General features: G+C 38.9%; 1 protein-coding gene across 2 annotated transcripts in view; it reads right to left on the bottom strand.

The window, feature by feature from the left end:
• Nucleotides 1-359: 359 nt before the first annotated feature.
• DHRS9 (dehydrogenase/reductase 9) overlaps nucleotides 360-14,700 on the bottom strand; it is a 34,649-nt gene continuing 20,308 nt past the window's right edge. For both annotated transcript variants that reach the window (XM_039855360.1, XM_039855359.1), the window contains exons 2-5: nucleotides 10,242-10,612; nucleotides 8,825-9,083; nucleotides 5,134-5,297; nucleotides 360-2,415 (exon numbers count right to left, since the gene is read on the bottom strand). In XM_039855360.1, coding sequence (XP_039711294.1) covers nucleotides 2,192-2,415; nucleotides 5,134-5,297; nucleotides 8,825-9,083; nucleotides 10,242-10,554 — 960 coding nt within the window. In that variant the 5' untranslated portion in view covers nucleotides 10,555-10,612 and the 3' untranslated portion in view covers nucleotides 360-2,191. The remainder of the gene's footprint in view (nucleotides 2,416-5,133; nucleotides 5,298-8,824; nucleotides 9,084-10,241; nucleotides 10,613-14,700) is intronic.

The raw sequence follows: 14,700 nt of genomic DNA, 5'->3' as shown, positions 1-14,700 counted from the left end.
TTCTAGCACATGTGTTTTTCAAAATATTATAGATAAAAATGATTTTCCCAAGAGCACAGAGAAGAGCACAAGTGATAGTAATATGGAGAGACATCTAGGATCCCATATCTCAGACACTTAGTGTAGTGACCTTCTGATGTCTCTCCCTCCCTCCCTCTCTCCCTTCCTCCTTCCCTCCCTCCTATTCCTCTTCCATCCCTCTGATGTCTCTCCCTCCTCCCTCTCTCCCTTCCTCCTTCCCTCCTTCCTATTCCTCCTCCATCCCTCCTTCCCTCCCTCTTTCCCTCCCAGGTCTTACGCTTTTGTTGAGACTTATGCCTTTATACTCCAAAACGTCCCACATTTTCATTTAGTTTTAAAGCTTTAAAAGTTGGGTAAATAATTTAGGTTTTATTTTGATATGTTACCATATTTGTGGGCTTTCATTTAAATAGAGCTTTTTTATGGTTGGATAAAATAGAGAGTTACCAATCATAACTATTGGGATACATGAGCAAAGAACTCAGGTCTAGACTAAACTAAGTAAATAACACCATTAGGAAGGGCCAACAACAGGACTGGAATGATTGAAATTCAGCAAAGGAGATTCCTGCAGATTCTAAAAGTCTTGGCAGCCCAGGAGGCCTAGATCAGAGAGAGGCAGGCCAGACATTTTTGAAGCTGTGAAATGAAGCCAAAATCTGGGAATTCAAGATTAGAAGAAGGAGCCCCAGTAAACAACGTTGGTGAACTTCAGCTCCATGGACAAGTCGAGTGTGGGTTTCCTAATCCACAGGTGGTTAATTGTAACCAGAAGAAATCAGAAACCTACCAGTGATCTGTCTCTAGGGCTAGGGCCAAGATGTGAATGACTTCACAGGAAGGTAGTGACAATAGTTTAGCTAACTTTGCTTGAGAGTTCTTCCATTTGATTCTTGCTGCAACTTACTTCATTTTCATGCAAAAAGGAGGAATGATGTACCTTTCATCAAAATAATGAAATATATGTCCAGGTGGACTGACACCATTGGTAATTTGATTTTTCAAAGTCATCAATATGTTGTACACTTGAAAAAAGGAAATTACCTAGTAAGCAAATGTTTCCAGAAAGGTGAATGAAAATGATTGGAATTATTGATATCTTTAGATGGATATAGTTTTAAACAGAAGATTTAAATATTTTCTTCACAATACGTATATGTTGTGTGGGTCCAGGATCAATTCAATTTAGAACCATGAATATGAGCAAGGAGCAGACCGTCGTGGTAACTGTAGGCTAAAGAGAGTCTTTTATTTAGCTCTATGTTTTCATGCATTTTCAAGCACCTCAAATATAGAATTTCCAACCATTTTCAGGTATAAGTTGTATTGGATATTCCTAGTCTTATTATATTCACATCACAGAATAAACATTAATATTCCACACAGTTTTCTTCTTTTGGAATGCGTGGTTTCTCTGCTGTTACCATCCTTCCACCAGACAGCTGTGTGTGCATCAGTGTTCCCAGTGGCCTTGAAAGGGTTGTTCATCTTCCATAGTTCCCTGTAAAGTAGGCAGGTTGTCTTGGAGTCTCTTTACCCCTACTTTTATAGCCGCTTGTTTTTTCAGTCCTCTATTCCTTTTCCTTCACTCCTACTTGCAGTACTACCTAACGTTTTTCTGTTGCCCCTTAGCTTATATCAGTCACATAATACTTCGTTACCTGTCCCTCTCCTGCCCCCATCAAAGTTTACAGAACTGAGTTCCAGTCCTTCACAGTCTTATTCTCAACAAGATAACAGAGCATGTCTAATTCTTTTATGAAAATATTCTACTTATCTCCGAACATTTCGATAAGAGACAAATATTTAATGTTCTGGAGTTACTCTAAGTGGTGGGGATTAGAAGCATGGGGCAAGCTATGATGGAGATCATTTTGGATGAGAAAGTCTTTCAATTTCCCTTTTGTCAAACGAGGAAGGCAAAACTTAAATGTTGGGCAGGTACCATGTGATATACTATCCCTGCCTTTCTTTTCAAAGAAAACTTGAGAAGGGACACTGGGACATCACCAGTGGTGGTAGGATTCCTTCATTTACCAAAAGAAGCATCATCTAAATGAGTCCAGGTGAGATTAGGTAAGAAATGAGATAAAAAAAAAAAAGAGAGAGAGACTTTTTCTTGAAATCAGCCAAACTCATAGCCTGGGGCAGGCATTTGTAGTCAGCTGAGTCACACTGCCTTGGGATTAGCCAGCTCTACTTTCCATTTTAATAATAAAAAGTCTTGCAAAACTGCTGGCATGTGAGACAGAGGTATCCAGAAAGCCTTGGCATCTTTTCCAGCAGCATAACGTGTCTTAGGGGAGAGACTTGTGAGAGCATGGTCCATGCACTCCACCACCAGGGAGAGGTCCAGGTTCACACAGGATATGTTGCCTTTCATTTTGTCTAGACCTGTAAAAAAGAGAAAAAAGTACATTCATTCTTTGTCAAAAAGGGAAAAAGAGTATGTGAGGTTAGGGTGCAAAGAGGATGATGCATACGTGGGAATTCAAACTTGCCATTATAATTGAGGCCCATGGTGATGGGTTTCTAGCTATTCCTTAGAAAAGCATGCAGGAGTGCTTTCTTTAGACCATTGGCTCTTAAATTTGAGTGGGCAGCAAAATCTCCTAGAGGGCTTGTTAAAACTCAGATCGCTGTGTCCCACCTCCAGTAGGTGTAAAGTGAGGTCCAAGAATATGCATTTCTATCAAGTTTCCAGGTGATGCTGATGGCACTGGTCTAGAGACCAAACTTTGAGAAGCACTATTTTCAAGCAACAAGGTAAAGATACTTCATAAAGTCTATGAGCCTCCTGAGCCCAGGAAATTATGGGTTTGATTCTGAATTTGTTTTAAGGGAGTACTATGTTTATAGGAAATGCGGGTATACACGTAGTTTGTGCGTGTGTGTACAGGTAGTCATATATCACCTATCTCTATAACCTGGTGAATAAAGAGAGTCATTCCCCAAAAGACTGGACTCAGGAAGCTAAACATATCCTGGTTCTCAGGCAAGTGAAGTGTTTGAGTAATGACTTAAGGTACTTTTGAAGAGGTAGGTATTTTATCAAGGGATTGGTAATGGCTTGGAGCGTTCCTCCTATGCTCTTAAAACACACCTGAGTTGTGTCTTCTCAAGGGAAATGTATTATTTTAAATCTTCCTTTCAACTTCAGGCCCCAGTAGCCACAAGTTGTTCAAAAAGCCTAACAGTTTACCTAATAAGTCTTAGTGTTACTGTAAACTCCTACTACCCCACCCTGGGGAACGAAGAAAAGTGAGCTTGAATTTGTGGTCTGCTTTGGAACTGAGTCTTGCTGATCTCTAAGTCCTGACTTGGAAAACTCTAATAAGTAAACCTGTGTAAAACTGGGTTTGAAGCCAACTGGTACTTCTGAGACAGGACATTTGAACCAGGGGCCAATGCAAATATAATTTTGAGATGGAAGTTGATGATATATTTATATGCATTTAGAAAGTATCAATGTCAATATCAATAAAGACAGCTCTTTTAAATGAAAGTTTTGTTTCTGAATCTACTCAGAACCTTCAGAATTGGTAAGGGAGTGAGAAAAAGCATTTAATGGCAGTGGTTTTAAACCTACAGCAGCATGTCGGCACTGTCAAACCAGATGTTTTAGTTGATATATATATGTGTGTATCTCTGTGTGCATATCTGTGTGTGTGTGTGTGTGTGTGTGTGTGTGTGTGTGTGTTTGTGTGTCTATAGTGGGTGGGGTGGTTGGGGGAGTCAGTCATTCTAAAAACCTCCCCAGGTGTCTCTGACTTGGTCTTGGCTCCGCCTTGCAAACTCCTAGCCTTGAACCTTACTACAATTGGCTGTCTTACCAAGCCCCTGATGAAGAAGAAAGGTCACAGTTTGGGGGGATAGAGTGACACTATTAGGAGGGGCTTGGTCCAGCTCAAAGCAGGAGCTCAGTACGAGTTCGAAGAATATCAAGTATACTTTAACAGGGCCAGAAAGTTTGAGGTGGTGGTGCAGCCCTGATACAGGAAGTACGACCAGCTCTGTAATGCCTTGTTGACAGTATAGTGTGGTGCCCAAGAATAAATGGCAAAGTCAGGGTAACTGGATACAAATCTAACTTCCCCTTACTTACTAATTGTGCAACTTCGGGCAAGTTATTTCTCTGTGTCTCTGTTTCTACAAAATTAAGGTGGTAGCTACACATAGGGTTTATTTGGGCATTTTAAATGAAAGAGTTCATGTAAAGCTATTATAATGGTGACAGGTACATAGTAAATTTTCACTATGTTAGTTCTCATAATCTAATCTTTATTATTATTCCTCCATCCCTGACTCAGTCTCTGGACTAATGTTACTTCTTCCATCTCCACTCCCCATGCATTCCTGCTCCAGAAACTTTCTACCCACATAATTCCTTCCAGTCCTTTAAGCTTTATTCAAACCTGACTTGTCACATAAAGGCTTCTTAACCAGCAATGGTTTTTTGTTTTGTTTTTTTGTTTCCCCTTGGTATGAATTCCTAGGGCATTTAGAGACCACACTATCTAGCACCCTTCTGGGCTGTTGGGTTAAGTCTAAGAAGTAAAGGATCGATTTTCTTGCATGCTATACAGTCTCATTGTTTTATAGTCTCACTTTGTTACTTTTTGTTGTCAACTAGATTGTAAGCTAGTCAAGGGTCAGAGTCTGAGTCTTTATATTTTGTAATCTCTATAAGTCCTGAAACAATGTTGAGTGAGTGGTTGGTGTTTACCAAAAAGAGGAGTTTTGTGTAGAGGTGAAGACCATGGGTCCTAGCACAGGCACAAACAAGAGGAGTTGTATTACCTCGGTTGAGACATTTCAGCTTTCCAAGCCTCTGCTCACTACTTCCATAGTTTTTTTGAGGAGTAAATGATATACAGAATTTATAAGGTGCTTAGTAGAGAACATGGCACTTAGTAAATAATCAATAAATGTTTATAAACTCTCTGAGAAGCAAAAGATAACATTGGAATTAATAGGAACACCTGATCCATATCTAAGATCCTTATTGGACTATTATTATGAGAGCCTTATTTTTTCATTTATGTTCAAGCCTCCTTCATGATGTTTAGGACAAAGAATCCCAGAGGACCCAGGGCCCACCCAGAAACTCACATTTTTCAATGTAACTTTCTCCATATTGTTGTTTGATATCTGGAGACAGTTGTTTCCAAATGGCGAGTTTTTTTTCAGCAGTCTTTACTGGATCTGACAATTCTGTTTTGAACAATCCTGGTTCTATGCATGAGACGTGCACACCGAAAGCCTTCATGTCCCGTCTGTGAAAAGAATGCATTGCTGATGTTTAATGGAGGTTTATTTGGAGAATGTGTTTCATTTGGCTGACTCTTTTCTTGCGGATTTTTTTTGTGGAATCACAGAACTGGGTGAATTGGAAAGGAGCATCTTGTTCTACCCTGCTTATTCTGCAGATGAAGAACCTGAAGTTCAGTGGGTGAAGTGAGGACTAGTTTAGTGAAAATATAGGAAAGAGATCTGGGAGGACCCTTTTCCTGGTCCAGTGTTTCCCCTTAGCTGTACTCTTATTAGACTGAGAAGCATTCGGGCTAAGGTCAGGTTCTTTTCAGTCCTCAGGTGTAACTTATGGTGAAATTGACTAACACCTGGCCTGGAAAAACAAGTTTATCTCCATTCTAGGAATGTGAGGAGATTACAGCTGAATGAAGATGTGCTGAGGGACACAATGTGACAATCTCGACTTGACTAACCTGTTCTCAGTGCTGCTCAGCAAGTTTTTCATCATGTTGCTGCAGAAAATCAAGTCTATGCATTTATTAGGCAACAGTGTTTTGGGGGAATTGTGGTGCCCCTTTCTTTAAAGCAATTCAATGTATGACAAATCATTATATGAATAATTATTTTCTATATTTAATTTATATTTCCAGTAAGAATATATAAGAAAGCAATTACTGGTGAATTTAAATGTGATTGAATTTATCTTAGGTTCTGCTTTCTAGCAAGACAGCTATTGTTTAGTTTTAAGTACATTTTACAAGAATGCAAATTAGTTTGACCTTGACATATTTTGAAAGGTACTCACTTGTATTAAAATAAAAAAGGTTATTTTTCAACTTAATTGTCTTTCAGTCACCTATCTTCTGATCTCTTTTGCATTGTGGAAAATAACAGTGCCAAGGGATATTTAGGAAGACTTGTCTCCCCACTTACTCATGAAAATAACATATACTCTAAGGACAAATGGCTTTACGCCACTCAACTAACTTTACCAGGTAAGTAAAACCAGTATGAAACCAATATACTTGCTGGGCAAGTACAGCTTTAAAGAGTCCCCACCCTTTCCCAGTTGGACTGCCTCCTCTAAACTCTCCTACTTATAAAAATTCTGGAGTACCACAGGACTGCGGCTTGCATACAATGGTATTGAAAATACCAGTTCCATGATTTAGAAAGAAATAAACCCTCCTTATCGGTTAATTGCAGGCATGGCATAGCTGCATTGCAATCTCGCAAACCTTTCAGTTGAAATCTCTCTTTAACAGTGGATAAATCTCTAAGTATACTAAAATATTATTATGACACTGTTGCTGAAAGTAGAACCAAGGGGCAACCAAGGAGACTAATGAAAGTACACCATGACCTTGCTATTCAAAGTGGGATCCCTGAACCATGGGCAGTTCTGATTCAGTGGGTCTGGGGTGGGTCCCAATTTTCTGCTTGCTATAAATACAGAAAATTGGGGCCCACCCCAGACCCAGTGAATCAGAATCTGAATTTTGAAAAAAATTAAGGTGATTCATATGCACATTAACATTTAAGAAGCCTTGTTCTGACATTATTGTGTTTACTTCCTGGGAGAATCAAACCCAGTAACCTGATCAAATGGCCAAACACAGTTGCTCTATCCCTATTAATCTCAGTAGAATAATCTAACCTTTTATTAGTAAGCTAAACCTAGATCCATGACATAGAGCACAACTCTAAAATGTGCCTTCAACAAATACTACTTGAATAAATAAATGGATGAATTGAGGGAAAGACTATACCTAATTTTGTCTTTTCTCTTGCATATCATGGCACACTAAGCTGGATATCTTCCATTTGCTTCTCTAGTATTCTCACCCTTCTGCCTGATCTGTATCCTGGGAGGCCAACCTATATTAATTATATTTGGGCTTTCTGTAGGGTACAGTCAATTGGGAGTACTGGAGGGAGATCAGGGGGAGAACAGAGAAAGAGGTTGGGCTAGTTATTCCCCCTGTGATGTCAACACTGGTTACTTTTTTCCCTCAATTGAAGATGACAGCCTCTATGTATCCAAGTTCTAGAAACTTCCTTGTCTCCTTCCTTCAGTCCTGTGGTTAGAGCTGCCCCTGCTGTCATTAATCTCTAGATACTACACTATCTTTTGGGATTTCCCTACACAACTCCCATGTTTGTCAATAATCCTTTAAGTAAGCTCTGCTATATTCACCTAATTTTAATGTGCCTCCATTTCCTACCAGAATCTTGACTAATGCAACCACTTGCAATTTAGGGGCTTTGAACTGATAGTAATTTGTTCTGGTTCCAGGTAAAATTGACAAAGTGTCCACCCCGTCCCTGCATCTTTTCCACTGAACGTAGCTACAAAACTTGGACAGACTGCATGGAACAGCTTCTTAAGAACTCTAAAATGAAAATGTTAGCAGTTGAGGTAGAAAAGAAAACTAAATTTTAAAATTCCACTGAGCTACTTGAAAAATACAATAACCAAAATAAAATATTTATTGATTGGACTCAATAGCAGAACGGAATAGAAGAAAAGTCAGTACATTTGAAGAAAGATAGTTAGAAATTATCCAATCTGAACAGCAGAGAGAAAAATAATCAAAAAAGTGAAAAGAACTTTAGGGATTTGTGTCACAAAACCAACAGTTCTAACATTTGTGTTATATAGTCTTAGAAGGAAGCTAGAGAGTGGATTGCGGAAAAAAAAATATTTGATGAACTAATGGCTGAAAACTCCCTAAATTTGGTAAAAGACATAACCCTACAGACTCAAGCAGCCCAGTGAAACTCAAACATTATAAACCCCTAAAGAAATACATGCTTGGAGGTGCTGAGTTGGGGCGTTTATTTGCTAAATTGGTCCTTTGTTTTGAGCTCTGGGGTTCCCTGACAGCACACAGCAAAAAGATGTGCTCAGTGCTTTCTCATGGCAGCAAAATATCCGCCTTTGATCAGTAAACTTCTGCTCCGAGTTTCATTTGGAAATGGTAGCACCAGAGAAAAGCTGTCTTTCTTATCCTCGGGGTTGGGGTGAAGAGGTTACGGTTCATTTAGCTAGAGTGTCTGAAATGTATGGAGATTTGGGTCCAGAACTTGCAACAAGAGGAAAAAAAGGCTGCATAGCTGAGTCATTACTTTGTGATAATTCTATTTACTTTACTAGATAATTTTCTACTGAGGATTTAAATAAGATAATATTATTTTGTCTGCCACTGACAGTAACACCAATGGAGAGACCTACCCTGATTTAACCTTTGTATGTGATTCCTGAACTATTTAACAAGTTGTCCTGTTGAATATAAATTTATCACCACTATCAGCATCATGCATTAAAGCAAAAAATAAAAAATGTTTAAATCTCAGTTCTATAAACATAGACTTAGGTTCAAATCTCAGTTGGATGACTTTGGGCAAGTTATTTAATCTCTCTTAGTTTCACTGGGATCATCTACAAATTGTGAATAATTTAAAGCAGCAAATAGAGTGTCTGGTACATAATAAACATTCAATAAATGTTAGCAGCTATTATTTACTAATATGTCAGTGTTTACTTTACCTTAAGCTGTCATTGAAGCCTTCGACTGCATATTTAGATGGAGTATAGCCCCCTCCGCCGAATGCAAGCCGACCCGCAATGCTGGAGACATTGATAACCCTCCCTCGAGCTTTTTTGACTAAAGGAAGCATATTTAATGTCACATCGATGAGTCCAAACAAGTTCACTTCTACAGGTTCTCTGTAGTCCTCCACTGTCAGCCAGTCAGTGGGAGCCAGTGCACCAAGAACACCAGCATTGTTGATCAGACCCCAGAGACCTAGAACAGGGAGGAAGGAAAGGAGGTGTGGTAGCAGCATCCTTAATGGAAATACAGCCCCCGCTTTACACAATGGTGCCATTTCCTCCTCTAGTCATACTTCTGCTTTGAAATACTTTGCACTTTTGGGAAGTGATAGCAGAAAGGGTAGGAGACTAAATTTATATAGTTGAAGTTTTGTTATTGGAAACCACCTCAGAATTATTCTATTTCTGGTTCTGATTGTCAAATACAGATACTGTCTCAGTGAGAATATTTATAAACTGTTATATGTGGACAAAAAAACCCCCCCAAAAACCGAAAAAAAAACCCCCAAACAAAAACACCCCAAAAAACCAAAAAAACCCCCTCGCATGTATATGGACATGTTTATTTTTGGTGAAAAACAGTTTATCATTCACTTGGCTTATTTACAATGGGAAACATTTAATATGTGCAAAGGTTTTGAAATTCAAGCTTTAAAATTATCTGGAGCTTTTTAAAACCATTGGTTTTGAGGTTCAGACTCTCAACTATATTGTAGAGATAGTGATAGAGAAAAACATTTGTTTTTCCCTTTGTGCCTCCAAATATCTTCATCCATGAAAAAATTTCAAACTGCATTCAAGCCAATAAAAGTCCTCAAGTTCAGAATGCTGTCATGTAATGCAGAATGAAGTCCAATGGCTCACTACTCTACCATGACTATCTAAGACACCTATTCTCAAATTCTCATGCCATTATATGCTTTCCTATTGAAATATATAAGCTCTGGAATCATTTTGTAGTGAGAAGCAGGTCCCAGGTATACAGATGGCAATTCAAAGATTGTTCCCATATTCTCCTACAGATTTTAGCCCCAAGTTGCTTTGCTGTGTATATGGCTAAAGTAGCACTTCGTGGGAGGAGACCAGCAAAAGTCAACACCTCCATCTCAGTTCTAAATTCAGCCACTGGGACTTAAGACTGAAGAGAACTTGGGCTGTGTCTCTCACACACACAGAGAGCTTGCAGCTTGGAACTACGTGGGCTATCCTAAGATTTCTCTATGCTCTCTAGTGTATAGCTGGTATTTAGGAGATATTTTCTTGAAAGGCTATTTAAAATCTGAACACATTTTATTTTACTTTAGTTACTTCACAGCACCCCCTCAAGTCTCCACATTCCCACATCACTCACCTTTTTCCCCAACTTGATTTTTCACCCACTGGGCAGTCCTCTTGACATTCTCTGGGTCAGTTACATCCAGAAGCATAGTGTGAAGCCTCTCTGAGGTTTCTGCTTTTAAAGCTGTTAATCCTGATTCAGTCAGACAGGCAGCAATTACATGAAATCCTTTTTTATCAAAAGTTCTGGCTGCCAAGTTTCCAAAACCAGTGTCACATCCAGTAATGAAAATGTACTTATCAGTGATGTCTGCAATCTTTAGCTGTCCTTTATAATTCCATAAAAAACCACAAAGAATTAGGAGGGCTAACACCAAAAGGAGCATTTTGTTTTTCCTGTGTATGACAGGGACACTTCTTTCTTGAACAATAAAAGATGTTGTCCTGAATGTGCAAAATTAGAAAAAAAAATTCAAATTAGAACCATCAAGGCATTATAAGCTACGATTGATGAACGAGATATTTTAATACATTTGAATGGATAAATACATGATTAAAAAAGTAACATATTTGATTGAGAAGATGATCATTTAAGTGCTGAACCACTCCTCTAAAGTAATGCAAAAACTAATTAAGTAATAGCAAAAGTAAATGGAAGAGATTGAGAGAGAGAGAAGAGCCATAGCAAAGCTGATACAGGTCATTGAATTGATGTGACATTAATCTCATGAAATTCAAGAGTAGAAGAGACAACATCTATTAGAAAATGTTGTTCAATTTTAATTGATTGATCAGATTCTTAATTATTTTCAGACTGCTAGGAAAAGTAGTGGTTTGGTGTTGCCACTACAAAAATATTTGCAAGTTGGTTTCCATTTTCTTATTTCAGTGGGTTAATGTCATCTTTCAACTCAATTCTAAGACCATTACAACTTAATATGGAGCGTATTACTGAGATAATAACAATTTTTTTTCAGACTAGAATGATTAATGGATGCTCAAACTAGTAGGTGAAATTCTGACGAGAAATGGTAATTATAGAATCTCAAAGAATCGCCCCATAGGACACGTACTAATTAAAAAAAGAGCAATAGTAATTTTACAGTGGGGAGATCTAACAGATACCACCTGAACCAAGTGATAAAAATCAATACTTATGGTTATAGGAGAAACCAAGGTCATGCGCCCTCTGGTATGGCACACTCTTCAAAAACCTCAAAGTCATGAAAGAAAAGAAAGACTGAAGAAGATCCCAGATGCCACACTGGGAAGAATGCAGAGAACGTCTATACATAACTGGAAGCTGATAACGCACGGGACACATCTTTCAATTCTACACAATGAATAGTCTGTACTCTTCAAAAATGTCAAAGACATGAAGGAAAAGAAAGACTGAGGACTGTTCCAGATTAATGGAGACTAAAGAGATCTGATAACCCAGTGCAACATGTGACCCTGGACCGAAAATCATTCTTTTCTTTTGCCATAAGGCACATTATTAAGTGAACTAGTGAAATTTGAGCAAGATCTGTAGATCCGATAAATAATATTGCATTAATATTAATTTCTCAATTTTTATAATTTATTATGATTATCTTGAAAATGTTCTGCTTTTTGAGAAATACACACTGAAATATTTAATGACTAGTACCATATCTTCAATTTACTCTCAAACAATTCAAAAAATAATGTGTATATAAATAAATGAACATTAAACATATATGTATGCATATAAAGAAAGAATGAAAATATAAATGAGGCAAAATGTTAATATTTGGGAAATCTAGGTTGTACTACTCTTTCGACTTTTCCATAAGTTCTAAATTGTTTCAGAATAAAAAGTTGAACATTCGGCAAGGGAAAATAAAACATTTTTTTTTTTTTCCGAGTAAAGGCTTTGTTGGATTGCTTTGGTAAGAACATAGGTAAGAACCCTAGGACTCTAGAATTGAATGACCTTGAACCCCAAGTTTTCTGCCTTCTGCTTTTTGATAAGTGCACCTCCACAACTGCTAGAGAAAAACAAGCAGTCAACCAAAGCTATCGACTCCCTCTTCTCTTTTCATCCTTTCCATTTCCCCCTCAACTTCCTCTTTCCCTAGCCAAACCCATTTTCACCTGGTGACAAGAAAACAGAGAGGAAATTTTAGTTGCTAAGAACAGGCTTACAATAAATTGTGGTGTCCTCATGAGGTACACCTCTGGGCTTAGAGTCATTTCAGACTCTGGTGTCCCAGCCTTCAGCCTGAATCCAAGGATCTGCTAACCTTAACCTAGAGTTTTGCAAAGCCTGTTTTTCTTTGTCATTGATTTTTGATAATTTTAATACAATGTATCTTGGTGAAGGCCTTTTTAGGTTGAGATAATGGAGTGTTCTATTGACTTCTTGAATTTCAAGCTCCAACTTATTCCTTAGATTTGGGAAATTCTTGTCAACTATTTGTCTGAAAATGCTTTCTAATTCCTGCTCTGTTTCCTCCCTTTCGAGAATGCCCATGATTCTTATGTTTTCTCTCCTGATGGTATCAGCTAGTTCTTGTATTTCTCTTTCATTGTTTTTTGTTCTTCGGTTGCTCTCTTCTTCTGATTTATTTCTAGATTTCTGTCTTCAATATCACTGATCTTTTCCTTCATCTGGTCGACTCTATTTCTCAAGCTTGCTATTTTATTTTTCATCTCTTGCAGTGTGTTCTCCATCTCCAGAAGTTCTATTTGGTTCTTTTTGAGGGTTTCAATCTCCTTGCTAAAGAATTCATTCTGCTCATCTAGTTATTTTTTCAATTTCTGAAATTGTTGATATGAATTGTTTTGGATCTCACTGAGTTTTTTCAGAAGTACCATTCCGAATTCTGTCATTTAAGTCTCATATTTCTATGCCTTTAAGCTGATTTTCTGGAGGTTTTTCTCTTTCTTTCTGAGCTCCCTTGTCACCTTGGTTGTTCATGGTGTTTAATGGACTACTTCTCTGCCTGGGTATTAATGGAAGTGTATTCTGCTTTTTTTTTTTTTCCCAGTAAGATTTATTATATAAAGGTCTTTTATCCCGTTGCAAAGAAGGCGTTTTTCTTTTGGTTTCCAGTAGGTGGAGTCTAAGCCTCTTGGATCCTTACTTTATATAAAGTCTTAATAATGCCTTTTTCTTTCTTATTGATATTCAATCACACTCGCTGCCCTCAGTCTCAGTCCTTGCCAGTGTTAGTGACAGTTTCGGTAGCATTTGCTCAGATTCTCCTGGGGTTCCGTGGCGTTGGTCTCGGAGGATATAGGGAGAGGGGCCCTCTGGGTTGGAGGATGGGGGCTGTGGCTCAGCCTCACGTTTTGCATCTGTGGCTTGTAATAATCAACTGTTGCTTCTCTGCTGTCCCTGCTTCTCTGCTTTCTGTCCTGATGCCTTGGCACTGCCGCCAGCTGCGTGGAGCTCACAGATCTCCCAGGCAGGGTCATTCAGGGAACTTGCTGCACCTTCTCCACCCTCTCTCCTCCTGCAGGGAGCTCTGGCTGTGAGGGGAAGCTTCTTTGTTTCTCCCAGTCCACCGTTGGACTCTTGGGGTTCTGGCCTGTAGCTCTTATGAGCAGATCCCATGCTCAGATGTGGTGGTGTGTGCTTTGGGTATTCTTTGTTGAGTTTTAGATGTTCAGCTTATTGTTGTTTCCAGAGGAGAGATCTGAGGATGTCTCTCACTCCACCATGTTCTGGTCACTGTCTCTGAAAAGCCTGTTTTTATCCCAAATGTTATCGTCCAAAAATATTGGTTCTTCTTCAGTCCCTAAGGTTCACATTTCTCTAGGTCATTGAACCAAGTCAGCCACAAACCAAAGATACCTTTGACCTCCAATAGTAGCACAGTCAAGATGTCATCTCTGAGCAGCAGTCCTCAGTCAGAATATTTGGAACATGACCTGTACACAGAAGCTGATTAATGGCTGATTGGTTGATTGACCATAGAGAAGTAAATGAGTAACAGCAACTAACAAGGCTGCCTCAACCATACTCTACCCCTGTGATCACCTACACATGGCTCCCTGATCTCAATAATTCAGAGACTCAGGACGCTGACCTTAGCTGCTTGGGTCGTTTGCTTATCTACTCTGTCTTACAATTTATCTCACAACAAACCATTTAGCAGAGGTACAAATCTCTTGGTTCAAGGCAAGAAGCTCCTTGGTCTGTAACAGTCCTCTTAACCCCCACCCCCCCGGTGCTTGTCAAGGCTGAGACGGATTAAGGGAAAGCAGATCTGCATTCTCCAGGCCACAGTGCATGAATACAGGTGCAGTTCTAGATATACGTCCATCGAATTGGCCATATGAGATTTTCTTAAGCCAAAATAAACACTAGCCACTTTGCTAGTAAAAATCTGAGCAAAACACACACACACACACACACACACACACACACACACACACACAGAGTAGAGCAAGGTTAGCAGCTCAGGCCTCAAAATCAGGCAGGCAGAGGTCCAGTGCCAGTTCTTCTGTCATCAGAAGGTCTTTGGGCAAATTATTTATCATTTCTTAGTCTTTATTTTCTT

This window comes from Pteropus medius, unplaced genomic scaffold (genome assembly GCF_902729225.1).
Source record: "Pteropus medius unplaced genomic scaffold, Ma_sr-lr_union100, whole genome shotgun sequence".
NCBI classification, from domain to species: domain Eukaryota; kingdom Metazoa; phylum Chordata; class Mammalia; order Chiroptera; family Pteropodidae; genus Pteropus; species Pteropus medius.
This window is presented reverse-complemented; position numbering and strand designations above follow the sequence as displayed.